Source organism: Sander lucioperca, chromosome 4 (genome assembly GCF_008315115.2).
Source record: "Sander lucioperca isolate FBNREF2018 chromosome 4, SLUC_FBN_1.2, whole genome shotgun sequence".
In the NCBI taxonomy this organism is placed as follows: domain Eukaryota; kingdom Metazoa; phylum Chordata; class Actinopteri; order Perciformes; family Percidae; genus Sander; species Sander lucioperca.
In genome coordinates this window covers 27,921,220-27,942,698 of record NC_050176.1, presented here as the reverse complement: position 1 = coordinate 27,942,698, position 21,479 = coordinate 27,921,220, and the positions used below count along the sequence as shown (strand labels likewise).

The 21,479-nt window shown below is 39.3% G+C and overlaps 2 protein-coding genes across 2 annotated transcripts in view; one reads left to right on the top strand and one right to left on the bottom strand.

Moving 5' to 3' along the window:
• Positions 1–3,450, bottom strand: part of dlc1 (DLC1 Rho GTPase activating protein) — a 93,706-nt gene extending 90,256 nt beyond the window's left edge. The window contains exon 1 of the mRNA XM_035999978.1: positions 3,290–3,450. The gene's annotated coding sequence lies outside the window, so the exon portion shown is untranslated. The remainder of the gene's footprint in view (positions 1–3,289) is intronic.
• A 1,522-nt stretch (positions 3,451–4,972) lies between these two features.
• LOC116052244 (choline transporter-like protein 1) lies at positions 4,973–17,240 on the top strand. Its single transcript, XM_031302768.2, has 16 exons — positions 4,973–5,233; positions 5,516–5,602; positions 6,472–6,614; positions 7,775–7,911; positions 8,117–8,210; positions 8,765–8,934; positions 10,055–10,144; positions 10,339–10,481; positions 11,293–11,479; positions 12,376–12,544; positions 15,017–15,173; positions 15,335–15,418; positions 15,517–15,654; positions 15,760–15,996; positions 16,486–16,560; positions 16,707–17,240. Exons 1-16 carry the CDS (start codon positions 5,210–5,212, stop codon positions 16,728–16,730), a joined length of 1,959 nt encoding a protein of 652 aa, XP_031158628.1. The 5' UTR covers positions 4,973–5,209; the 3' UTR covers positions 16,731–17,240.
• Positions 17,241–21,479: the final 4,239 nt, after the last annotated feature.

The window sequence follows — 21,479 nt, the reverse complement described above, 5'->3', positions numbered from 1 at the left end:
CAATGTTAATCATTTTTTATACATCAGCATTGGTCAGATGAGCTAAACTGGTCCGATGTGAACAACCGTGATTATTTCTATCTAACTGCCGTTGTGTGTGTCAGTGCGCTGCTGGTGTGGGTGTGTGTGAGTGTGTTTTTGGGATATGGAGAGTGTGCGATGTAGAGAGAGAGAAAATGAGAGAGAGGGAGGTGTGTGTGTCAGTGAGTATGAACTTAGCAGTAAGGTTATAGCTGTGAACATGTCAGTGCAGTCTGTGTACAGTCGGTGAATAAATGTTACTACTCTTCAAGACCCAAGCCAAGTTTCTGTGTCTTGCTTGCTACCTGCTCGTTAAAGTGAAGGGGGTTGTGCCCGGGTTGGCTCAGTGGGTAGAGCAGGCACACATATACTGAGAGGTTTATGCCTCGACGCAGAGGTCCAGGGTTTGAGTCCGACCTGTGACGATTTCCTGCGTGTCTTCCCTCTCTCTCTCCCCTTTCTCACCTAGCTGTCCTATCAAATAAAGGCGGAAAAGCCCAAAACATAATCTTAAAAAAAAAGTGAAGGGGGTTAGCTGGTACAGAGCTAGCAACTTCAGCTTAGACTCACTAACTTAAATTGGGAAGACCTTTAAGGTGGACCAGCTATTCTCATTTTAGTGACAAGCAGCACCTCCAAGTTTTGCTTTAGTGATCTCTCCCTCGTCAGCCCAAGGAAAACCCTGATTAGTCATAAAACCTTGTCAGTTTGTTAAATGATACTTAGTTATTGTTTTATGATCCAAACGTTTTCACAGATGTGAGTAAAACTGCACTTTCATTAAGTTATGCACTTGCTACAACTTGTAGTAGCAAGTAGCCTAAAACTAACACTATTAGTTACTTGTGTTTTCTATGGTGGCCCTGTAACTTGTTGAGAGGAAACAATGTGGTACATTTATGATTTAGGGGCTTTTCCAAATGTTTTGCAAATAAAGAAAGACATTACTTTTTTAAATACACAGTATTTAAACGTGTTTTTCAGTATATGTACAAAATATGATTATCATAAAAACTTGTTTTATACAGATCATATCGGTAAATATCAGTTATCAGCCATAACAGTAATGTTTATATCGGTATTGGCCAAACTTTTTGTATCGGTGCATCCCTATTTATGACAACAGTGGAAAACACTGTCTCGCACACTGAGAAAGGCCCATTAGTGTCCCATGACTGTAAACATCACATCAGCAAACATAATAGTGTAAATACCAAACCACCAGCAACATTCACTGGGGAGAAACATCATTGTCTATTAAGGCTCCAATTATTTGCCCATATCTTGTACATTTAAAACACACAATACCCCACACACCAGTTTCCTGTTAATACTGAGGCGATTGGAATATCTAATTCTTGTGTTGCTGCTTGTAAACATTATACACATTTGGATATCCTGCTTTTAAGGCACCTGAAAACAATATACCCATTATATACATAGGCTTATTAGAAAATAAGATACTAATATACATGTAATGAGTCTTCAAACAAGACCATGAACATGCCACAAAATAGAGACTTGCATGTCCCAGAAAATCCCCCTTCTGAAAAACAGAGACCGTGACCTCATCCTGGACAAGCAGGCATAAACAAGAACTCCAACCAAGAAAGCTATCACGTTTTAAGAACTCTTGCCTCTCCCTCTTGATCCCTTGGGCTGTCTGTGCCTTATTCCAGACATCCTGGATCTTCATTCTCCAGGAGACTCAGTTGTTTTGTCTCTCTTCTTCTATATGAATGGTATCCTTGAGTTTCTTGTCTTGTATATGATTTAGATGTGTAGTCTGTCTTCTTTACAGGTCTTCATGGTAGAGAGGAGGTTGTGTGGCCCAGGTCCTGGATGTATATACATCATACATGATCAATCTATCCACCTAATGTCATTGTCCTGTTTCTCCACACTGTAGTTCTACTGTACTATTGTTTTTGTTTTGTACACACAACATCTATTGCATGAGGGACCCCTCCTGTGTTGCTCTTCTCTCTCCTGTGTTCTTTCTTCTTTTTTTTTGTGTGTGTGTGTGGGGGGGGGGGGGGACAAAGGTCTAAGGATAGAGGGTGCCATATGCTGTACAGACTGCAAAGGCCTTTGAGGCAAATTTGGGACTTGTAATTTTGGGCTGTATAAAGAAAAATTGACATGACTCTCCTTCCAAATCAAACAGCCTTTATTTCCTCAAACGATTGGTTTGCAGATCAGATTGTAACAACCTGTTTCAGCAGTAATTACATCCAATTAAAGACAAAAAATATACTATTTCTTAAAAGAGGATATGTGAGTCGGGGATACATTGTGCAAGTAAATGCAGTCTATGTTCTGCTCAGACAATCTATATACAATTTCTAACAGCTTTAATCTTGAAAGCATCTGAGGACAGAGACACTATTTATCCTCTTGTCTTGTTGTTTATGAGGAATGATTCTTGAGCTTGGATCAGACTTTGTGAGGGCCAGGATAGTGACATACTACAACCCCCAACCTCCCAGGACCCTGCTCAACATATGCTGTGCTGGCATTGACTCTTCCAGTAGAGATCCAGAAAAACGTGTTGTTCTTGGACACTGTTGCCACAGCAGCATCAGCTGGAAATACTTGAGACGAAGAGTCAGCAGATGAGGGGCCAGGAGCCGTTTCATATGATGAGAGAGACCTCTGAACACTTATGTTTCTACTCCATGTTAGTTTGCATTTTGGTTCCAAATGTAACCGCCCAACATCTGCCCTTGTTCACTCACACACAATAGTGTAGTATTCATCATATGTTCTGGTCCTGCCAGATCTCTATTTCCTTATTCTTATTTTTGCTTTTAATCCATACTGACACAATAACAGCTATTATCAGGTATGAGGTAAAATGTGCATGTTTATCTGTCTGGAATTCAGTTTAAAAAAAGAGATTATTTATAAGATCTACGGCTGCAGGAATGTTGCACTTCAACTGTCAACTGTACCTTGTGAAAAGTGGATAAGACTGCCACAGTTAAATATTTACCTTCCCTTCAGGTTTTCTATGCAATGCAGTAGAAACGTTTAGTGCAATAAGAGCAAAAGGACAATACTACGCAAGACACTTCTTCTTCAGGATACTGTTTAACATTGCAGCCCACTCAGGAAGTGTTCATGTCAGGAAACCTTCACTATGAGGACAAGAAACCTCTTGAAAAACAGCAGGCAGGGGGAGAAAAAGTTGATACTTTAAAAAAAGACTTGTCGGGAGCCACGAGCCATTTTTTACATGGACTGGATTAAACTAGGATTCACTAACCTTTGCCTTTGCTTGGACATATGCGTGCCTCTCGAAAGCTCCTCACACATGCAGTGAGATTGTAGTGAGGAGACCATCCTTCAGCTGGAGTGTCTGCAGCAGTCTCCTTGTTAGCAGGCATCCCCACTCGTCTCTGAGCAAAGATGAAGCCCTGTAGCAGGGCTACCTGGGAGTGTCTGTAATTAATCAAACAATTAGCATTTGATGGAAGAAACTGGCTGTAATAACATGACACAGACTGCTGGGGGCGACAAAATCTCATTTTTCAATGTGGGGAGCTGTTATATACAGTATTGTATGTAGATAAGCAACCATATGGTATTATACATTTAGATTTGAATATGTAGATTTGTATATTTTGGACACACTGTCAGCGTTAACAGACTGAAAAAACATGCAGAATTGTAAACGGTAAACTAGCATAACTGTGTGGTCCACGTTAGTGCCCCTCAAGCTTATTGGCCAGCCTGTCCTCTGCTTTTTCAATGTAAAACGTACACAGCTAGCATACATGCGGAATGTAGCAGGAGAGGAAAGTAAAACCTTCAACATCTCTCTCAAAGTGTCGATTTTCCAAAAGGAGAGACTGTTCGCACATAGAGAAGAATAACTGAAACCAACTGTTAAGGACAAATCTCATAACTTGAACAAGACAGTCTATGAACGTGAAGCTCACCCATTACTCACCTTTGTAGGTGTAATGGCAGTCTTAAGCCAAGCCAAGTTAACGTTACATACGGTCAATTTTAGCCAATTAAACTTTAGTCGTCTTTATATATTTTTTTCTCCCATTACGAGAGACGGGCCTGGCCAAACTATGAATTATGTTCATACAGAATTAATCACAGTTAACAGTTAACGTTAGCCTTTATTACTTCATTACTCCAGCAAACGGCGCTAAATTCAACACGTGTGTCCTACTTCTCCAGCCGATCCAGCCGCTCCAGCATCAGATAGCTATGCTGCTTTCACTGCACCTTGTAACTTTCTAAATCCTGCACGGACTCCACTTTTGAAGAAGAAGAACAACAACAACATAATAATAATAATAATAATAATAATAATAATAATAATAATAATAATAATATAATAATAATTGTATTTGGGGTTGGTAGTGTTTCAATTGATTTTCATGTTCCATACATGCACAATAATTGTATATGAGCAATTGAGACAACCAAGAAGGTCTGTGGGTTCCTGCCGACCAATTCTCAATTATTGAGATGTTCTTTCAACAAAGCCTGTTTCTTCAGTGGTGTAATTGCTATTTCACAGAGCTTCAGGTGACAAAAAAACAAACAAATAAAAAAATGCTGCGCTGTTCACTTTGAAGTGATGAAATTGCTCTTTTAAAATATTACTTTCATACTTACGTTCATATTATGTCATGTGTACTTATTTATGTACAGTTTTATGTTTATGAACTGTGATGACTGAATATTTGTAAATTGAATTCTAAATTAAAAAAAAATAAAATAAAAGATGAAATTGCTCTTAATCATTCTGTTGGTTGTGGGCTGCTTCAATGTTTTGTGCAATGTTTATTAAAGTGTTTTGTTGTTTTTTGTACCGCCAACTGCAGATCAAGTTTCCCTTGTGAACTCTGAACTGAATTGTTGAATCTCGGCTACTGCGGTATTCCTTTAATTCTAATTCGGATATTTCTGATAGCCTGTGAAGGCAGCATAAGAAAGTTGGCTTCTTCCGTGTTTGTTTACCTGCACCTCGGGATTTTCACAAATGGGCGTTAATTTGTTTCTGAATTGAACACAAAAAAAACAAAGTTTTATATTTGTGTCCTTGTGTGAGTTATAGGTAGAAAGAGAAGCGAAAGCGAGAGGGAAATGCACTGAGAAAGTTTAACCGCAAAAAAGGCAGTTCAAGTTTTGTTTTCGTTAAAGTTAGCTGAAGTTGTTCACAATGGGATGTTGTAACAGCACCGAGGTAAGTTAGCGACAATATGATGTAAGTTATGGCTTTAAAACTTGAACACTGTAACGCTAATTCGCATAGGACTTTGATACAATCTGTTTAACGATAGCGTCACTTCTTCAGCAGTGGCAGCTTGTTTTACAGCAGCAGCAGCAACAACACAGTGGTATTTGTCTGCTGATTTTGGACCAGCGGGGACGCTATACGGCAATACTGCGCCGCAGCAGCCACAACAAAACAGAATTAAGGATATCTGTGTTATCTTTAATTGTCTTGTTATTTATGCCTTGGCAGAGCAAACGTGATTGGAAACCACTGGAGCAGCGCAGCTGCACGGACATCCCATGGCTCATCATATTCACATTGTTTTGTATTGGGATGGTAAGTTTTCAGTTGAATGTGCGTTTACACCGAGTTGCCATTTTATTATGTCCACCAAGCTATAGCTGATGCAGTCACAACAACAGACCTGTAATGAGTCTTACATTTGTGAGGGTCAAAATACGACATGTTTTTGAAACTTTTTTTAGATGTGTGTTGATTTAACTGCATGGTCATTTTGGGGACTAATTTGTGTAGCTGTTGTATTGCATTGTATACGATTCTAATACATTGTCCACCCCATTTATATCAGTTAGGGTGATATTGTATTGTAATACAAGTTTCAATACAGTTCAACATCACCACCAATTGTTGTTGTGTATTCATGCATGTCTGTCTATATGCTTGCATGGTATACTGACGAATGCTTAGAAATAAAGTTGGAGATCAGTGAAGTGGCCCTTTTAATGCAGCTGCTAACCTTTGCATAGCTGTGCAGTTTTTATTCAACTTTATAGTCATTTTGGAGTCTGTAGTTTGTTTGTGGTTCTGTTGAATTACATTGTGTTATACTGTGAGGTGTTTGATATTAAATCCTCCCTCGCTGATATAAATGGGGTAGACAAATAATTAGAAATACCTGTTAGTGTAACACAAAATCAGTTCAACAGCACCACAACCTACATCCTCCAAAATGACCTTAAAACTGAACCAACACCTCTCTAAAACAGTTTAAACAGAAACTGAACATTATAACCTTAATGAAGGTATTTATTGCTGGACTGTTGTATTAGACTGCATTGTGAATTTACCATAAAACTGGATCCAAAGTGGTTGGCAAATTAAAAATCAAGTTTTGGTTCTAGATTTTGTCAAAATAACCGATTTAAAGATGAGTTCATGGTGCTATCTATCTGTGTCGTCTGCAGGTGTGTATATGTGCCTTTCCCATCGCCACAGGAGCTGCCTCCAGGCTTATCTCAGGATATGACAGTTATGGCAACACCTGTGGCAAGAATAACGCCAAGATCGAGGGAGTACCCCTCAGTGGCCAAGACATGACAGAAAACAAGTTAGTCAGATTTGTTACAGATTACTGTCTTTGGGATAGGGGTTTATTTACATCAAAATCATCTTTTTCTTGTATTGAATATGCAGCATATGTAGTTCAAGCATATTTTAACTTACTCTGTTTTCCTGATTAGATCACTTACAGTGACCAAACATTTAGTTATACATTCAGTATATTAAAGGAGACATGTTGAGGCCCCCCGCCCCCCTCCTACCCCTCTGTAGTTGAGTGTTGGTGGCACAGAAGAAGGCGTTCAACGTTACTTGTGTGCATGCAAGGATTGCATCATGTAATCCTAATCTAATTTGCCACAAACAAACCGGTTTGTAAACACATCAGTTTACCTCCCGTTCTGGCGTACATAGTTGATAAGGTTCAGCTGTCCAGACCATGACCTTCTTACATTCATCTGAAAATTACACATTGCAAATAGCAGTATAATAATTTACTCTTACACAGAAGCTGGAGAAGCTTCCAACAGAAGACGTTAAGACAAATGCACAAAATGTGTTTTCTCTGTCCAGGACAGTGATGTTAGGTCTGTTCGAGCAACGTAATTTGCATAAATTGAAGAGAATAAGATGTCATCAGTCAGAAGGTTAATGCAGATTAATATCACCAACACAGTGCTACACTGACTCATGTCGTGCTGTGCTCTGCTGCTTAAGTTTCTCACATATCTGACTGAATATGATAGTTTAAGGGCATGTTTCACTTTTTATAGTTTTTTCACTTAAGAAAGTTAACTGGGTTAATCGGTATTTTTATCACCCGGACAGAATTGTCACAAATTCTCCTCTTGTCATAATTTATGTGAGAAGTCTTTGATTTTATTCCTCCTTTGGGCAGTAGCTTTCCATCAGCATGCAGCCTGTAGGCCCAGTTTTATTGGAACAATGGGTCATGCTTTATTGATGGGCTGATTGTCCATGGAGGCTTTGACTAAAAGGCGTTTCGGCTACAAAGACGGATTTGTGCGACAGGGTAGCAATGTCCCCATCTTAAATTTTCTGCCTAGACAGAAGAGTCCCGACTGGCATAGTTATAACCAAATATACTGATAATTTTTTTGTGCAAAAGAAAGTAGTTTCTTATTTTAAAGGGAAGAGTTGTACTTTATATTGACCAGTTAATTAATCTGAATGTTTTCTTCTTATCAGGTATGTTTTCTTTCTAGACCCTTGCAACCTTGATTTAATCAACAGGAAGATCAAGTCGATTGCTCTGTGTGTCTCCAAATGTCCTGCTACTGAACTGAAAGAATACAGCGATTTAAAGCAGTTTGCTCTGAATAATGGTGAGAAAAATACACAAGTGAAAATGTTTTAGAGAGAATGTGGTCGACTGTATTACAGGAGAGTTTCAGTTTACTGATATTTACATGTATTTATGAGAAATGTTGTACTTAAATGGGACATACATTGAATACCACTATAATTACTTGCAGACGCATATTAAATATGTTGAACATGTTATCTAATTTTTGGTTTTCATGTTGATAGGATCTCATCTCTGCTCCTATGATATTTCTCCTACAAGATACACAAGCAGTTCAGACAGATTCACTAAATGTCCCAAACTCCCTGTTCCACCAAGGTAATCAAACATATTCTTTTTGATTAATTATCAACTCATAAACAAGAAAGTTACGTATCACTGGACGAGACTACATTCTTGCCGGCATCAGTTTTCCCCTGTTTTTAGTGCCATTATAGTTCTTTTTTTGGAAAAGGGCACATCCAGTTGGGGCTGGTCAAGGGTTTAGAGAAGCTGATGTGGGTACAGTATGTTTAAACTATGACAGCAAATGACAAAGATGTTGTATGTCTTTAACGTTTATATAGTGAACATATTTTAAATTAAAGGGTTAGGGAGATTGGGTTAGGGATAACATCACAGATCCAGTGAGTTCAAACCCACATCATGAGTAAAGGAAGTCCACCATTCATCCAGTCACTATTTCTTTTTTGTATTTCAGTGGTTAATTCCAAAACAGAATTTCACACAAATATGCACTGTAGCCTGACCTAAAACCCCAATAAATAATGTAGAAAGATCTAGATAATCTACCACAGTCCGTAGTCCTCTACTTCAAGCACTGTCCATTAAAATAAATAAACCCATGTTTTTCATCTTTGTCATGCTTGTAGTAAATCTGTCCCACTGTTACACCGCTGTATTCCTGTGGATATCGGATGCTATGCAGAATTCGCCCAGGCATTCATCACATTTGTCAGTGACAACACTGTGCTGCGTCGGGTCATTGCTGGGGTGATGGCCAGCAAGGAGATTATCATGGGCCTTTGTTTGCTGGCTTTAGGTATAACACACACATCTGGCATTATTTCAGGCATTTTATGAATTGTTTTTATCCAGTTAAAAAATTACTGAAAATATGAGCACTCAGTAACAGCGGTGGAAGAAGTATTCAGATCCTACTTAAGTAAAAGTACTAATACCACACTGTAAAAATACTCTGTTACAAGTCCTGCATTGAAAATGTTACTTGAGTAAAAATGTGTAAGTATCATCAGGAAAATGTACTTAAAGTATTAAAAGTAAAAGTACTCAATGCAGAAAAACCCTCACATTTTAGAAACTGGAAACGATCCAAACAGTTCTGTCAATCAACTAAATGTTTAACCGGCTAATCATTTCAGCTGGACTTGTAGGCCGTTATATTGTTGGGTAGTTTAATTTACAATAAAACATCAGATTTTACAAACTACATGTGTTTTTTGTGCAAAAATCTTAACTTGTAAAGTAACTAGTAACTAAAGCTGTCAGATTCATGTAGTGGAGTAAAAAGGACAATATTTCTCTCTGAAATGTAGCGGAGTAGAAGTAGGAAGTGGCATGAAAAGAAAAGACTCAAGTAAAGTACAAGTACCTCAAATTTGTACTTAAGTACAGTACTTGAGTAAATGTACTTTGTTACATTCCACCACTGGTCAGTAGGAAGGCAACCTTTTGAAGCAAAGCTATTTTTGTCATGAAAAATAACAGGAAATGTCTGAGTGGTTACAGACTCGTATCCGCTGAAATTTAGCCCACAGGCATTCATTTAAGGTCGGCTCTAACTCCTCCCATTGCTACAGCAAAAAGATAGAACTGATCCCATGTCAATTTTATCTCTTTTGTCTCAATTATTTGATCTGTCTGGTTTGTATTGATTGTCAAGGCCACATCATTTATAGCAGGACAGTTTCCACATGTGGGATGTCTGGCCTTTTCTCATTCACTTTTAATGGCATACAAAACCCCATGGCTTAATTGCATTGCATAGTTCAGTGTATGTTTAAGATAAAGCAATATTTTATCAAACCTCACAATGAACAGATATAACTTAAAAACGCTGCACTTTTCATGATGTAACATGTTCCATGTTAGTGTTTATATTCTAATATGATGCACTGTGTTTTTTTTTTTTTTTTTCTCAGTCCTGTCCCTGATCATGATGGTCGTCATTCGTTACATCTCCAAAGTGCTGGTGTGGATTCTAACAATTCTGGTAATCATTGGCTCTATAGGTAACTTTCAAAAGCATACCTACATGTATGTTCTCACACCTATGCATCCAATTCATTTTGATATGTTCCAATATGTTCATGTTTTATCTTTGCTCTCTCAATGGCATTATTTTGATACAAGACAACAGCACAGGATTATTTGTACAGGTTATTGTATTCAGGTTTGAACTCTTTTCTGCTCTGATCTTTTGCAGGTGGGACAGGCGTCCTCTGGTGGCTCTATGCGGACCACAGGAGAGCCCTTGATAATAACACCTTATCAGTATTTGGAAAAGAAGTTGCCTCAGACAATGTAAAGGCCCTGCTTGTGTATGCAATTGGTGCAACAATTTTCACGGTATGTCTGACTGCACAGGTACTGTACAGTATGTGTTCATGCATTTGGTGATACAGTATTCTATGTCACCAGAGCAGTGTTATTCATTGCGCGGCTTACGAGCCTCCTGCGGCTCGCCAAGCTTTAATTTGTGGCTCGCATGGCAGTAAATGATACGGTGATATGATCATGCAGTCAATACAGATATTTCATAAAAACATTACAAACAAGCAGGGCTATAACATAACCCTAGGTCTGCTATTTAAAAAAAATACACAAAAGAGTGGCATTACAAGATGGAAATATAGACTAGAAAAGATATTTAAACTTGCTCTGCCCTTCCGTCCATAACACTGACTCACTGCGGAGTTGTCAGTGTGGGCGGTCTTTCTAGCTCTTAACACTGAATGTGCTCTTGGATGGTTAGATACGTATTGGGCTAATGTTCAAAAAATTGCAAATTGTATGTTCAGGGATGACAGATTGATAAGCAGAAATGCTATTTATGACTGGATGTAACTTTTGATACTTTGTGGTAAAAGTGGCTCTCCTATTGACTTTGTCCTATCAGTGTGGCTCTCATGAAAGAAATAGTGAAGACCACTGCACTAGAGTAATATTAGTTTTTCACAGCTTCACTAAGTAAGTAAAATACACGTTTTTAGTACTAAACACAGCCTGTGGGATTTAGACACGGTAAGATAGGAAGGGTGAATTCATGTCTTTCTGTTCAACTGACGGGAAAAGGTGTGTGTGCTTAAACTGAATTCCTTAATGCTACAGCTCATTTCAATGAATTCATTAGATCACCATTCTTTGTGTAACCCTCCAGGTAGTTCTCCTGCTGGTGATGTTCTTCATGAGGAAGCGTGTGGCTCTCACCATCTCCCTGTTCCACGTAGCTGGTAAAGTGTTCATCCACCTTCCCCTGTTGGCTCTGCAGCCTTTCTGGACCTTCCTTTGCCTCATGCTCTTCTGGGTCTACTGGATCGCTGTGCTTCTCTCTCTCGGGACTTCAGGTGAGGACAGAGGCTAGTGGGGAGCTCCAGTACTGGTAGTTAATTTATGTGGATGTTGGTCAAAACTGCATTCGCAATTCAGAATGCCATATTGGTGTGCACATGCTTTCAGAAGGGTTTTTGTTGTCAATGCAGCGCACAGACTATAGTTCCTAGCATCACATGTGCCAGTGGTACCATTCCCCAACAAGTAGAATATTAAGTTTGGAACTTGTGACATTTTGTCTTGGTTTCGTGGCATGACTAAACTCCCACTTTTGGAATCTTGTGCCAGTCTCGTGATGGAGTCAAAGAACTTCTCTCTTCATCTCCCACTTCTCTTTTCCACAGTTGATTATTAATTCCAGCAAAGTAATAATAACAAAGGGCCTGCACAAATTAAGTCAAAACATCACATTTACTCGCTTCATGATTACTATTTTCTGTGTATTTTGGTTAAGTATGGAAATGTGAAAATCATATTAATAAATTTCAATTGTAGTGAAATTAAAACTAAGGTGCTCCCAGTGAATATTGTAATATATATTATACAGTGAAACTTTCCTAGGGCATTTCTTTTGGTTAGTTTAGTTAAATGAGTTTGAGTTGTTCGACCTTCTTCCCCTCAGAAGTGTGGAAATATTATGCATCTCAGTTGGTCCCCAGCTAATTTGGGAATCGTGTTCAAAGTTTTGACTTCATGAAGTTGTGACAAGGTAGTCAATCATACATCAATTACAAGTGAAAGTCAGACAAGGTACAATTTATTGCTCTTGTTTCCTGGTAGGATGCTTAAAAAATATCAAGGCAATATAGAGGGATGTACAGTAGATGCAAATGTTTTAGGTCTCGTGTAAAACGACTCTGACTGAACAGTACAACATCCGACCCAAACTCACACTCGTATTCCTTCACAGGCACACCAGTAAAGAACAACTCTACAGGCGTGGTTGAATATCAAATGGAAGGGCCTCTGCAGTACATGGTGTGGTATCACGCTGTGGGTCTCATCTGGATCAGTGAGTTCATTCTTGCCTTCCAGCAAATGACCATCGCCGGAGCTGTGGTCACTTACTACTTCACAAGGTACGAAAGAAGTTCACATGGAAGGCTTAACGTTGTCTTTGCTGTTTCTCATGTTTATTCAGGGGTGTGATTCTTCCGGATAATTCCGGAAATCCGGCTTTTCTGACCTGAAAATGAAGCTCTCGTAAATCATGCAAATCCGCTCTGTCGCAAGGCACAGGTCGGGGGTATTGGTAAACATAATGACCGGTCACTGCTGTCAACGTTTTTTGTGCCTCTGACTCATGTCTTCATATCACTCCGCAAGTGGTCCATTAATTTGTCACGATGTAACTTCATTCAAAGCAGAGCTCCACCAAAGAGCCTGCAATCGTTGCGGAAGGTTATTTGAATAAGAATTTTGGACGTGTGGGGGCGAACTATCTTCTTAGCTGAAGCCGACAACGGGACAATATTTTTATTTTATGTTGGCAATGCAAGCTGAAGCGACGTAGCAGATGACGTTGAGAAGTTGCAGTGAGGAATATTTTAGGAGCACCATTTTCGGCAGTGCAGAAAGGTAGTGGCCCACACTAACTTAGTGTTGAGCCGGGAAACATGGCTAAAAGAGCTCTACAGCGAAAAGATGTGCTGGGCGAGCCGTCAGTCGGTCGAAGCTAACAGAAGCTAGCTGGCGTAAGCTGACAGCTGACCAACGCTACCAAGTGATCGGCGGAGACAGGGAGTACATGTATTTGAAAGAGTCCGGCAGTTGTGGTAGACGAAGGTCCAGTCGGGAGATTGGATGGAGAGTCCACTGCAGTCCACTGCGGTCTGAAGGGCTAATCCTCGCTAGATCACTAGCTAGTCGGGAGGTTGACAGCTAACGTTAGCCAGCTGAAGCTAACAGTCGATCGATGGTGAGTAACGTACGTTACACAGGCTGGCAGCAGCACAGAGTCCAGAGTTGATAAGTGTGTGTGTGTGCGTGTGTGTGTGTGTGTGTGTGTGGAGGGGGGGGGGGGGAGAAAGGTGTTGAGAATGACCAACACCTAATCTTAAACTTAGTGTACTTAATTTGCTACGACCCGATCAGAGGTTACTTAAATTGAGACGTTCAGTCAAAATCAATCATGTCACCTTTAAACGGGATCTCTGTTTGCAGGGTTCAGGCTGTACCGGACCCTCCCGGTGATCATGCTGCTCTGGGGGACCGGCTGTACAGTGAGAAGCCGCTGCTGACGGGCGCAGAGCTGTACCGGAACTCCGACTGCTGTCTGTCCGCGCGGCCGTCTGACGGCATCAGTATTAAATTGAGACAGTTTTATTAGCGGTTAAAAACGTCTCGCGTTAAATAGTGGTCTAATTCGGTACAGTTGGTTTTAACGCCTGATGCAAAGTGTAGGCCTATTAGGAGTACACATGAAAACCCTGAACAAGCAGCGTCGCTCTGCTCTGTCTTTCTGCTATGCCCCATTCACGTAGTAGTTTTACACTATGTAGATTAAACTCTGCAATTAATCCGCGGTTCACATGTATGTATGAACTGTGGTGGTCCGTTACACTCTAGGCTATATTCAACATCACTGATTAAGTAGCCTAAGTCAATCCTACAAACAACTGGACTTGGGTCAAGTGTTGTTGTATCCGGCCCATGTCCCGGATGTGAAAGCCTCCTTACTGGACTACTGAATATAATAATATTCCATTATATTTTGTATTTTGAATTGTTACCTGCCACCAGAATTTTGTGATTTCCTTGCAATAAATATTGACATTTTTACCATAAATTGGTGCCTAAAAATGTATCAGAATGCAGGAATTGAAGTCTTTTACCCTCAGAATTTCCTGGGGGAGGACCCCCAGACCCCCCCCCCCTGCTTTGTGTGTTCCCACAAAGACAAATTCTGAGCAAGGAAAAACCCTGAAGTATAATCACAGACAGCCATAAAAAACATTTAAATTGCAGAGTAGAAAGCATTGTTTGCCAGTTACATTAAATGTTTAAAAATCCGTAAATGTCCGTGGGTGGGGCTGCATGGGCGTGGTAATGTGGGCTGGTGTGGGTGTGGGTGTGGGTGTGGGTGTGGGTGGGTGTGGGTGTCGTAGTAAGGAGAGAGAATGGGAGAAGGAAGTTTGTGTGAGGTGGACCTGGTCACCACAGACCCAAATCTTCTCAGCTGTTGCTACTGTCATATGCTGTACTGTCTCTTCATGTGGCACTATTATTATTTATATTATAACAAGGTAATGCAATGTGTAATCAAGTGATGACTGATTAACAGTAATGTAAATGCTAAATGCCCTAATACCTACATATCATGTAAGACTCAATTTCTCCATTTCTTTGCACAAAACTCTCCAGAAAGTGCCATTTAATGGTTTATTTTTTTTAAAAATGAGGGGGGGGGGGGGCTGTCGCAGCGTCATGGGTGCGCCATATATTTTCCTGCTTTTTTGTCCTTTGCCAATCACACCTATGTTATTTGAAAACTATGTTTTTAGGCAGTATAATTTCAATTATGTCTTCTCTCTCTATCTGATTAACTTAAGGAATAAGTCCCAGTTGCCAGTAACTCCCATCCTCTCCTCCATGGTACGTACCATCCGCTACCATCTGGGTACTCTGGCCAAAGGCTCCTTCATCATCACGCTTGTTAAGATCCCTCGTCTCATCCTAATGTACATCCACAGCCAGCTCAAAGGAAAGGTGAGTTGTGAAATGATGCAAAGTTGTTTTTTTTTAAATACCAGAAACTCAAAAACTCTATTATGGCCTCATGTTGAGCCTGTAGGTTAGAATCATCAGTACCTTTGAGTCATACATTTTTATTAAGTTTGTTAACCTGTGAATTTCTTAATTTTTCATAGGAAAACGCCTGTGCTCGCTGCATGCTGAAAGCTTGTGTCTGCTGTCTGTGGTGTCTTGAGAAGTGCCTTTCATACTTAAATCAAGTAAGTCATTTCAGGTTGGTGAAGGAAGAAAATCTAGTATACGGTACAGTGGAAACAAAATCCTAAGTATTTACACTGTCCATATTGCATTATTTCAGAATGCTTACACTGCGACAGCCATCAACAGCACTAGTTTCTGCACCTCTGCCCGGGACGCTTTCCTTATCTTAGTGGAGAATGCTCTCCGAGTGGCCGCCATCAACACTGTGGGCGACTTTGTCCTCTTCCTGGGAAAGGTACCGCACAGAGACATATTCTGCTGTATTGTCCACTGAAACAAACTCCCCACAAAAAAAACTGGCTTTAATGTTTTCTAACTTGTCTTATATCTATACTCTCAGGTGCTTGTTGTCTCCTGTACAGCTTTCGCCGGCGTTCTGGCTCTGAACTACCAGAGGGAATACACCGTGTGGGTCCTGCCTCTTCTCATCGTCTGTCTGTTTGCCTTCCTGGTGGCTCACTGCTTCCTTTCAGTCTTTGAGAATGTGGTGGACGTTCTCTTCCTCTGCTTTGCTGTGGACACAAAGTACAATGATGGCAGCTCTGGGCGCGAGTACTACATGGACAAGGCCTTAATGGTGAGAGGATAGTGTGTTTAAAGAGAATATACAGGCTGTACTAACAAAAAACAATTCCTTCAGAGGGCATTTTTCTGCCCCTGTGAGTTTTAGAAGCATTTTGTGCTTTCGGGGGCTCAATGGGCATCATGCAAGAACCAACCGTACCAACAGATTAATTTTAAGTGATACATCCTAGTGATTTAAGATCATTTGTGGCACTCACCATATTTCTATATATATGGCTTTCAGTGAATGATGCACAGTGACCCTAGAGGACATTTTGTGTGAATTCATATATGGATATTTGGCAACTCAAATCCAAGAAGGATATTCCTAGTTGACATTTTTGATTTCTTGGTTATTTATGAACTTAAAGGACCATGTTTCCCTCAAGCCCCAATGCTTTCTGACCATAACACCTTTATTCTTAGCATTGTATGATAATCACATTGTTTTATATACAATGAGAGTAAAATAACCGTTCTATAATTGTCTTTCCCTTCTCAGGAATATGTTGAGAACAGTAAGAAAGAAGGTTTGTACAAGCCTGGTGATGGAGATGGACGGGAGATGAAGTCCATGGTGAGTTGAACATATTTGTAGTCTTCCCACCCATATGAAAGCTGTTTCAGTCCCACTAGAAAGTTTATGTCTCATTCAGAGCACGTAGATAAGCTAACCTCTAGGTTATGCCTGGTACTAACACTATGTGTTGTGGTTTCTTGCAGGCACGTGGAGGTACTTCTGCTTGACCAAGCGCCAGAAAGACGGCCAGAACCACTAAAAATACACCCAAGCCTAACTTATAGTTAACTAGCATTTCACTCCAGGGGCATCATTAAGATGACTAACACTGTATACAGAAGCTACACAGAGTTTCAGCAAAAGATGCAATGGGTTTCATTTTTTATTTTTGAGTAGGAGGGAGTGCGTATTTAAAGTTTGACACTAATAGCTATAGTATGTCAAAAGCTTATTTGGGAGTGTTTTGTTATTAATAAGACAGGTTTGCTAGTTTTGTCTTTTTTACTGTTTTTTTTTCTTACTGTATAACTGAGTTTTCTTTTTTATTCCATTTTAAATAACATGAGCGATTTAACATGGTTTAACATGTGTGGTTTTACTTGTATAATTATTGTTAGCTGTAGTTTGGTTCGGTGTACATTTTTGAATGGATCTCTAACTGTGTTTTGTCAAAGGCTGTTCACGTTGTTTTATTACTTCTAAAATTTTATACTTAAATAAATTCAAACACAAAGTTGTATTGTTTGATCTTTTGTCCACATCTAAAAAACCCTGCATATGTCATACAGAGTGTCTCCTTTCAGCCACAGGTCTATTGCAGGCCACTTCTCTGAATTTAATCTGAGATATCAGAGCATGTACAGTATGGTCATTATGCTATTAATCCATTATGCAATTATACTGTACATCAACCAGCAGGGGGCAGCTAATGATTGGAAACATACACATATTCAGTTTTAGATTTAAATAATGCAATATATAACTATAAGTGTATATAATATACTGTTATATATAACATATAGATGTTAAATAGACTGTTACTGTTATATACTGTTACTGTTATTTATACTGTGACTTGTGGCGCTGCCCTGCGGCCACACAGACACCTTCTGCTATGTTGCTTTTATCTTAAACACACGTACATTTTTACTTTTCTTTCACCAGCATTTTATGTTGATAAGACGGCTTACCCTTACTGCACATATTATGATGACTATTATGATGTGTTGCACAACGGGCAGTGTGCAATGTTTTTGGCTAGTGGCAGTCTCTGCATGCAACATGAGCATGTCCATGCAGAGTGATGCAGCGGTCTGTGTCTGTGTACTTTATGTATGTGTATGTATGTATATATGCACCATGTTGTGTTGAATTCTTTAAACAGCAGATATTGTTTGTTTGTCCTAGAAAAACATTAACACAAAATGTAAAATTTCATCTGCTTCCTCAAATGCAACACAGACAAGAAAATCATTGAGACAATGAAGCCGCAGAGTTTAACTTTAACCACCTGAGGGCAGCAAATCCTGTAAAATAAATGACGTTTCCATTGTAAATCCACTTTAGATGTCATGCCCTTCAAAAGTAATGAGAACAAAATGACTTTTTAACCTCATACCGGGACTAACAAGTTTAGACTTCTCTGAATTCACTTAAGGCAAATAAATGTTATTACTAATTTGGATTTCTTATTACTTTTTGGGCGTCATTCCACATTTCATGACGTAATTCAAATCTAATTTAGAAAACATGAAACTTAAATTAAGTAGTTGGTAAGTTGTGGGACACTGGGTGAACATATGTAAAAACTGAGTTATATATATAGATGAAATGTATTTGTATAGTTACAACTGAACCAATATCTTCCAAATATACTCTGCCGTTTTGACAATAGCTGTATTTTTGCAGGTATCTCTAAAACATTTTTCACCACATATTTTATCTCCTTATCTCCATGTACAAACACAGTAAGACATTTTTGTTGTACATTTGTAAAAAATTAAACCTATTCTAAAGTAAATACAAAGTGTTTTTCTTCCTTACAAGTAAATTATTGAAGTTACGATGCCATGTTTTTTTGATCACCATGGAGGTAGTGTGGCCTGCCATGAATCTGATTACCCATGATTGTATCCACAATCTACTGATGTATAGATTACTGCCCCATCCCCTCTAGTTTCTTTCCAATACAGCATTGACCAGGCTAGAATCAAGCAACTAAGCAGTGAGAGGTAATTGATGGGAAAGCTCTCTCTGCGCACTGCTGTCCGCCTCCATAAAATGCAGGAATCCAGAGAAAAACAGCTCAATGGCTGGTAGTGAGTCACACAAGTGATTTCTCTATTACTTACAGAACACTAACCATTCCTGGAAGCCCTTTGTCATTGGATAGAAAGATGGGAAAACACATTCTGCTGGAGGCTGCCTCAGCAGGAAGCAGCAAGATCCGACAGCCTGAATTGGAATGTTTTTTTTAATTTATTTTGTAATTCTTTTACTTGAAAAATTCAGATACTGATTATATCGGTTATTATAGTGAACAAAGCAGACAGACTTGGACATGTGTGTGAGTTAATGGCTGGTGTTTATTGAGCCATGAGCTACATCCTTAAAATAGTCTTCTTAATCTTTGAAATAAGACAAGTAAAATCAGATTTTTGTAAATTATACTGTATTTTGGACACTGTGAGAACATTTAAATATATATCATTATACATATTTTATATTATACAGTACATATTATTATCTGCTGCATACTGTAAAGTATCTGCATGCACATTCATTGCAGTTCCTCAGAATACATTTGAAATGAATCCCACATATGTATTTTTTAAGCCCTTCTTGATATTTTAAAACCTCTATCTCAACATTCTGAAGTAAATGTGCATTTTATTTATTTACTTTGCATGACAGGTACTGTACATCATCCTATAGTGTTCTCGGCACAGGCAATGTATGAAATAATAATTTGCTTCTTGACAGAAGCTCTAAAGCTCTGATTCAACTGGTAAATAGTTTACAACCATTAAACCTGTTCTGCCCCATCCTATATGGATGTCTGTTGTTTGCGCTGACTCTGGCGCTGTAACATGAGCCTGCTAAGTGTATATGTGTGTGTGTGTGTGTGTGTGTGTGTGTCAGAGAGTGTATTGACCAAACAGTGACTTTACCATTAAGGTGAGCCATACTGCCTCCTCAGCAGCTCAGCCCAGGAAGCTCAGCTCAGACCTTTTCAATGGTGCTTACATTTAGCACATAAACAAGACTTCAACGAGGAAAAGAGCTCACAATGCTGCTGTAGACATGCAAACAGAAAGTAAACCTCTTGAAAAGAAAATAGAACTGTGATCATAATGATCATAATACACACCCATACACATAGGTCAACAGTCAATCGACACAGTGTATTGTGTAGTATGGCTGGGCGATAAGTTTTATTTAATTTTTATTTTATTTCATTTATTAATTAATAGGACATTAATCAACATTTCTATAAATATGCCAGTGTTAGCTGACTAATTTTCAGTCTCATCATGGCTACATGATTTGTAACCAGTGAGGTGATAGTTAAAACTTACAGACAGAAGACAACAAGACACCATAAAGAACACAACAGCAACAAAATAAGCATTCCCAAGACATATGGTGGAAATATAGTATCGATTGTATGATTATTATTATTTTACAGTATTGATATACCAGTTTACCATGATATGGCAAATGCATACAAAACGAAAAGCATTTAAACTGAAGCTGAGGTTCAAAGATCATTCTTAAAGTAAAATGTACATTTCAGTGATAACTGTGTAAACTTCATCTGCTGATGAAGATGAGATATGATCACAAGCTCAAAACCTGCCACTAAATGGACCTTGTTGTTAGCATTGTTCCACATTGTACTGAGATGGTTCTGCTGCTGCTATGTACATGTCATTATCAATATATTATGTCCAATAATAACTCAAACTTAGTACGTGATCACACCTCATACAGCAACAATACCTCATCATGCACCAGAGTGTGGAAGTGATGAAATAACCTGCGTCACACAGAATTTCTTATCCAAGAAACCTGATTTCCGAACATCATAAGTGCTTCCTGCACTTTCAGCCATTTCCCATCAGCGCTCAGTCATGCTGTCTCCCCATACACTGGCAGATCACTTTTTATTGTTGGACGGCCTCCAACAAAAGGCTCCAATGTGTGGAAATTAGCCACAGAGATGGTATCTCTACACATTTCTATGGTCAGCACAGACAGGCAGAGGAAAAGTGTGTGAAAAGGAACATTTTATATTTACCCAGTGACTTCCCATCTGGAGATGGGTTGCCAACACACACACACACACACACACACACACACACACACACACACACACACACACACACACACACACACACACACGTAGTGTGTTTCACGGTCTTTGTGGGGACACGTCATTGACATAATGCATTCCCTAGCCCCTTACCCTAACCTTAACAATCGCAACTAAATGCCTAACGCTTTGTGTGAGTTTCTGCGGCTTGCTTACCCGGGCTGTGTAAAAAAAAGAAGATACTTCTTACAGCAAGAAAAGGGAATCCAACTTTTCCAGCTCAATGAATGGTTATTTTTCCTGTAATATACTTGCTCATTTAGGGTATGTGTTTTGCGCTACATGTGTTTACTGTCCGTGTGCTTGTATGTGCTGTGTGTATGCATGCATGCGGGTGGGGCGGTGGCTCATAAAATATTCACCTGTTCTTTTCCTACATAATGCAGTAATGTCCCTGCACACAGACTTCATTGCCTACAAACAAGCAGAGTTTGTCACGCCTGACTGTCAGCACTTATGGCAGGTGTTGTGTCAATTCATCTTAAGAACTCATTACAGCTCTAAACAACAGCTGTATGCCCTAAAAGGGTGTGGATGGACTTGTGGTACTTCTCAGTTCCCACAAACTAAATAAAATTAAATATCCTCCTCAACTTTTATA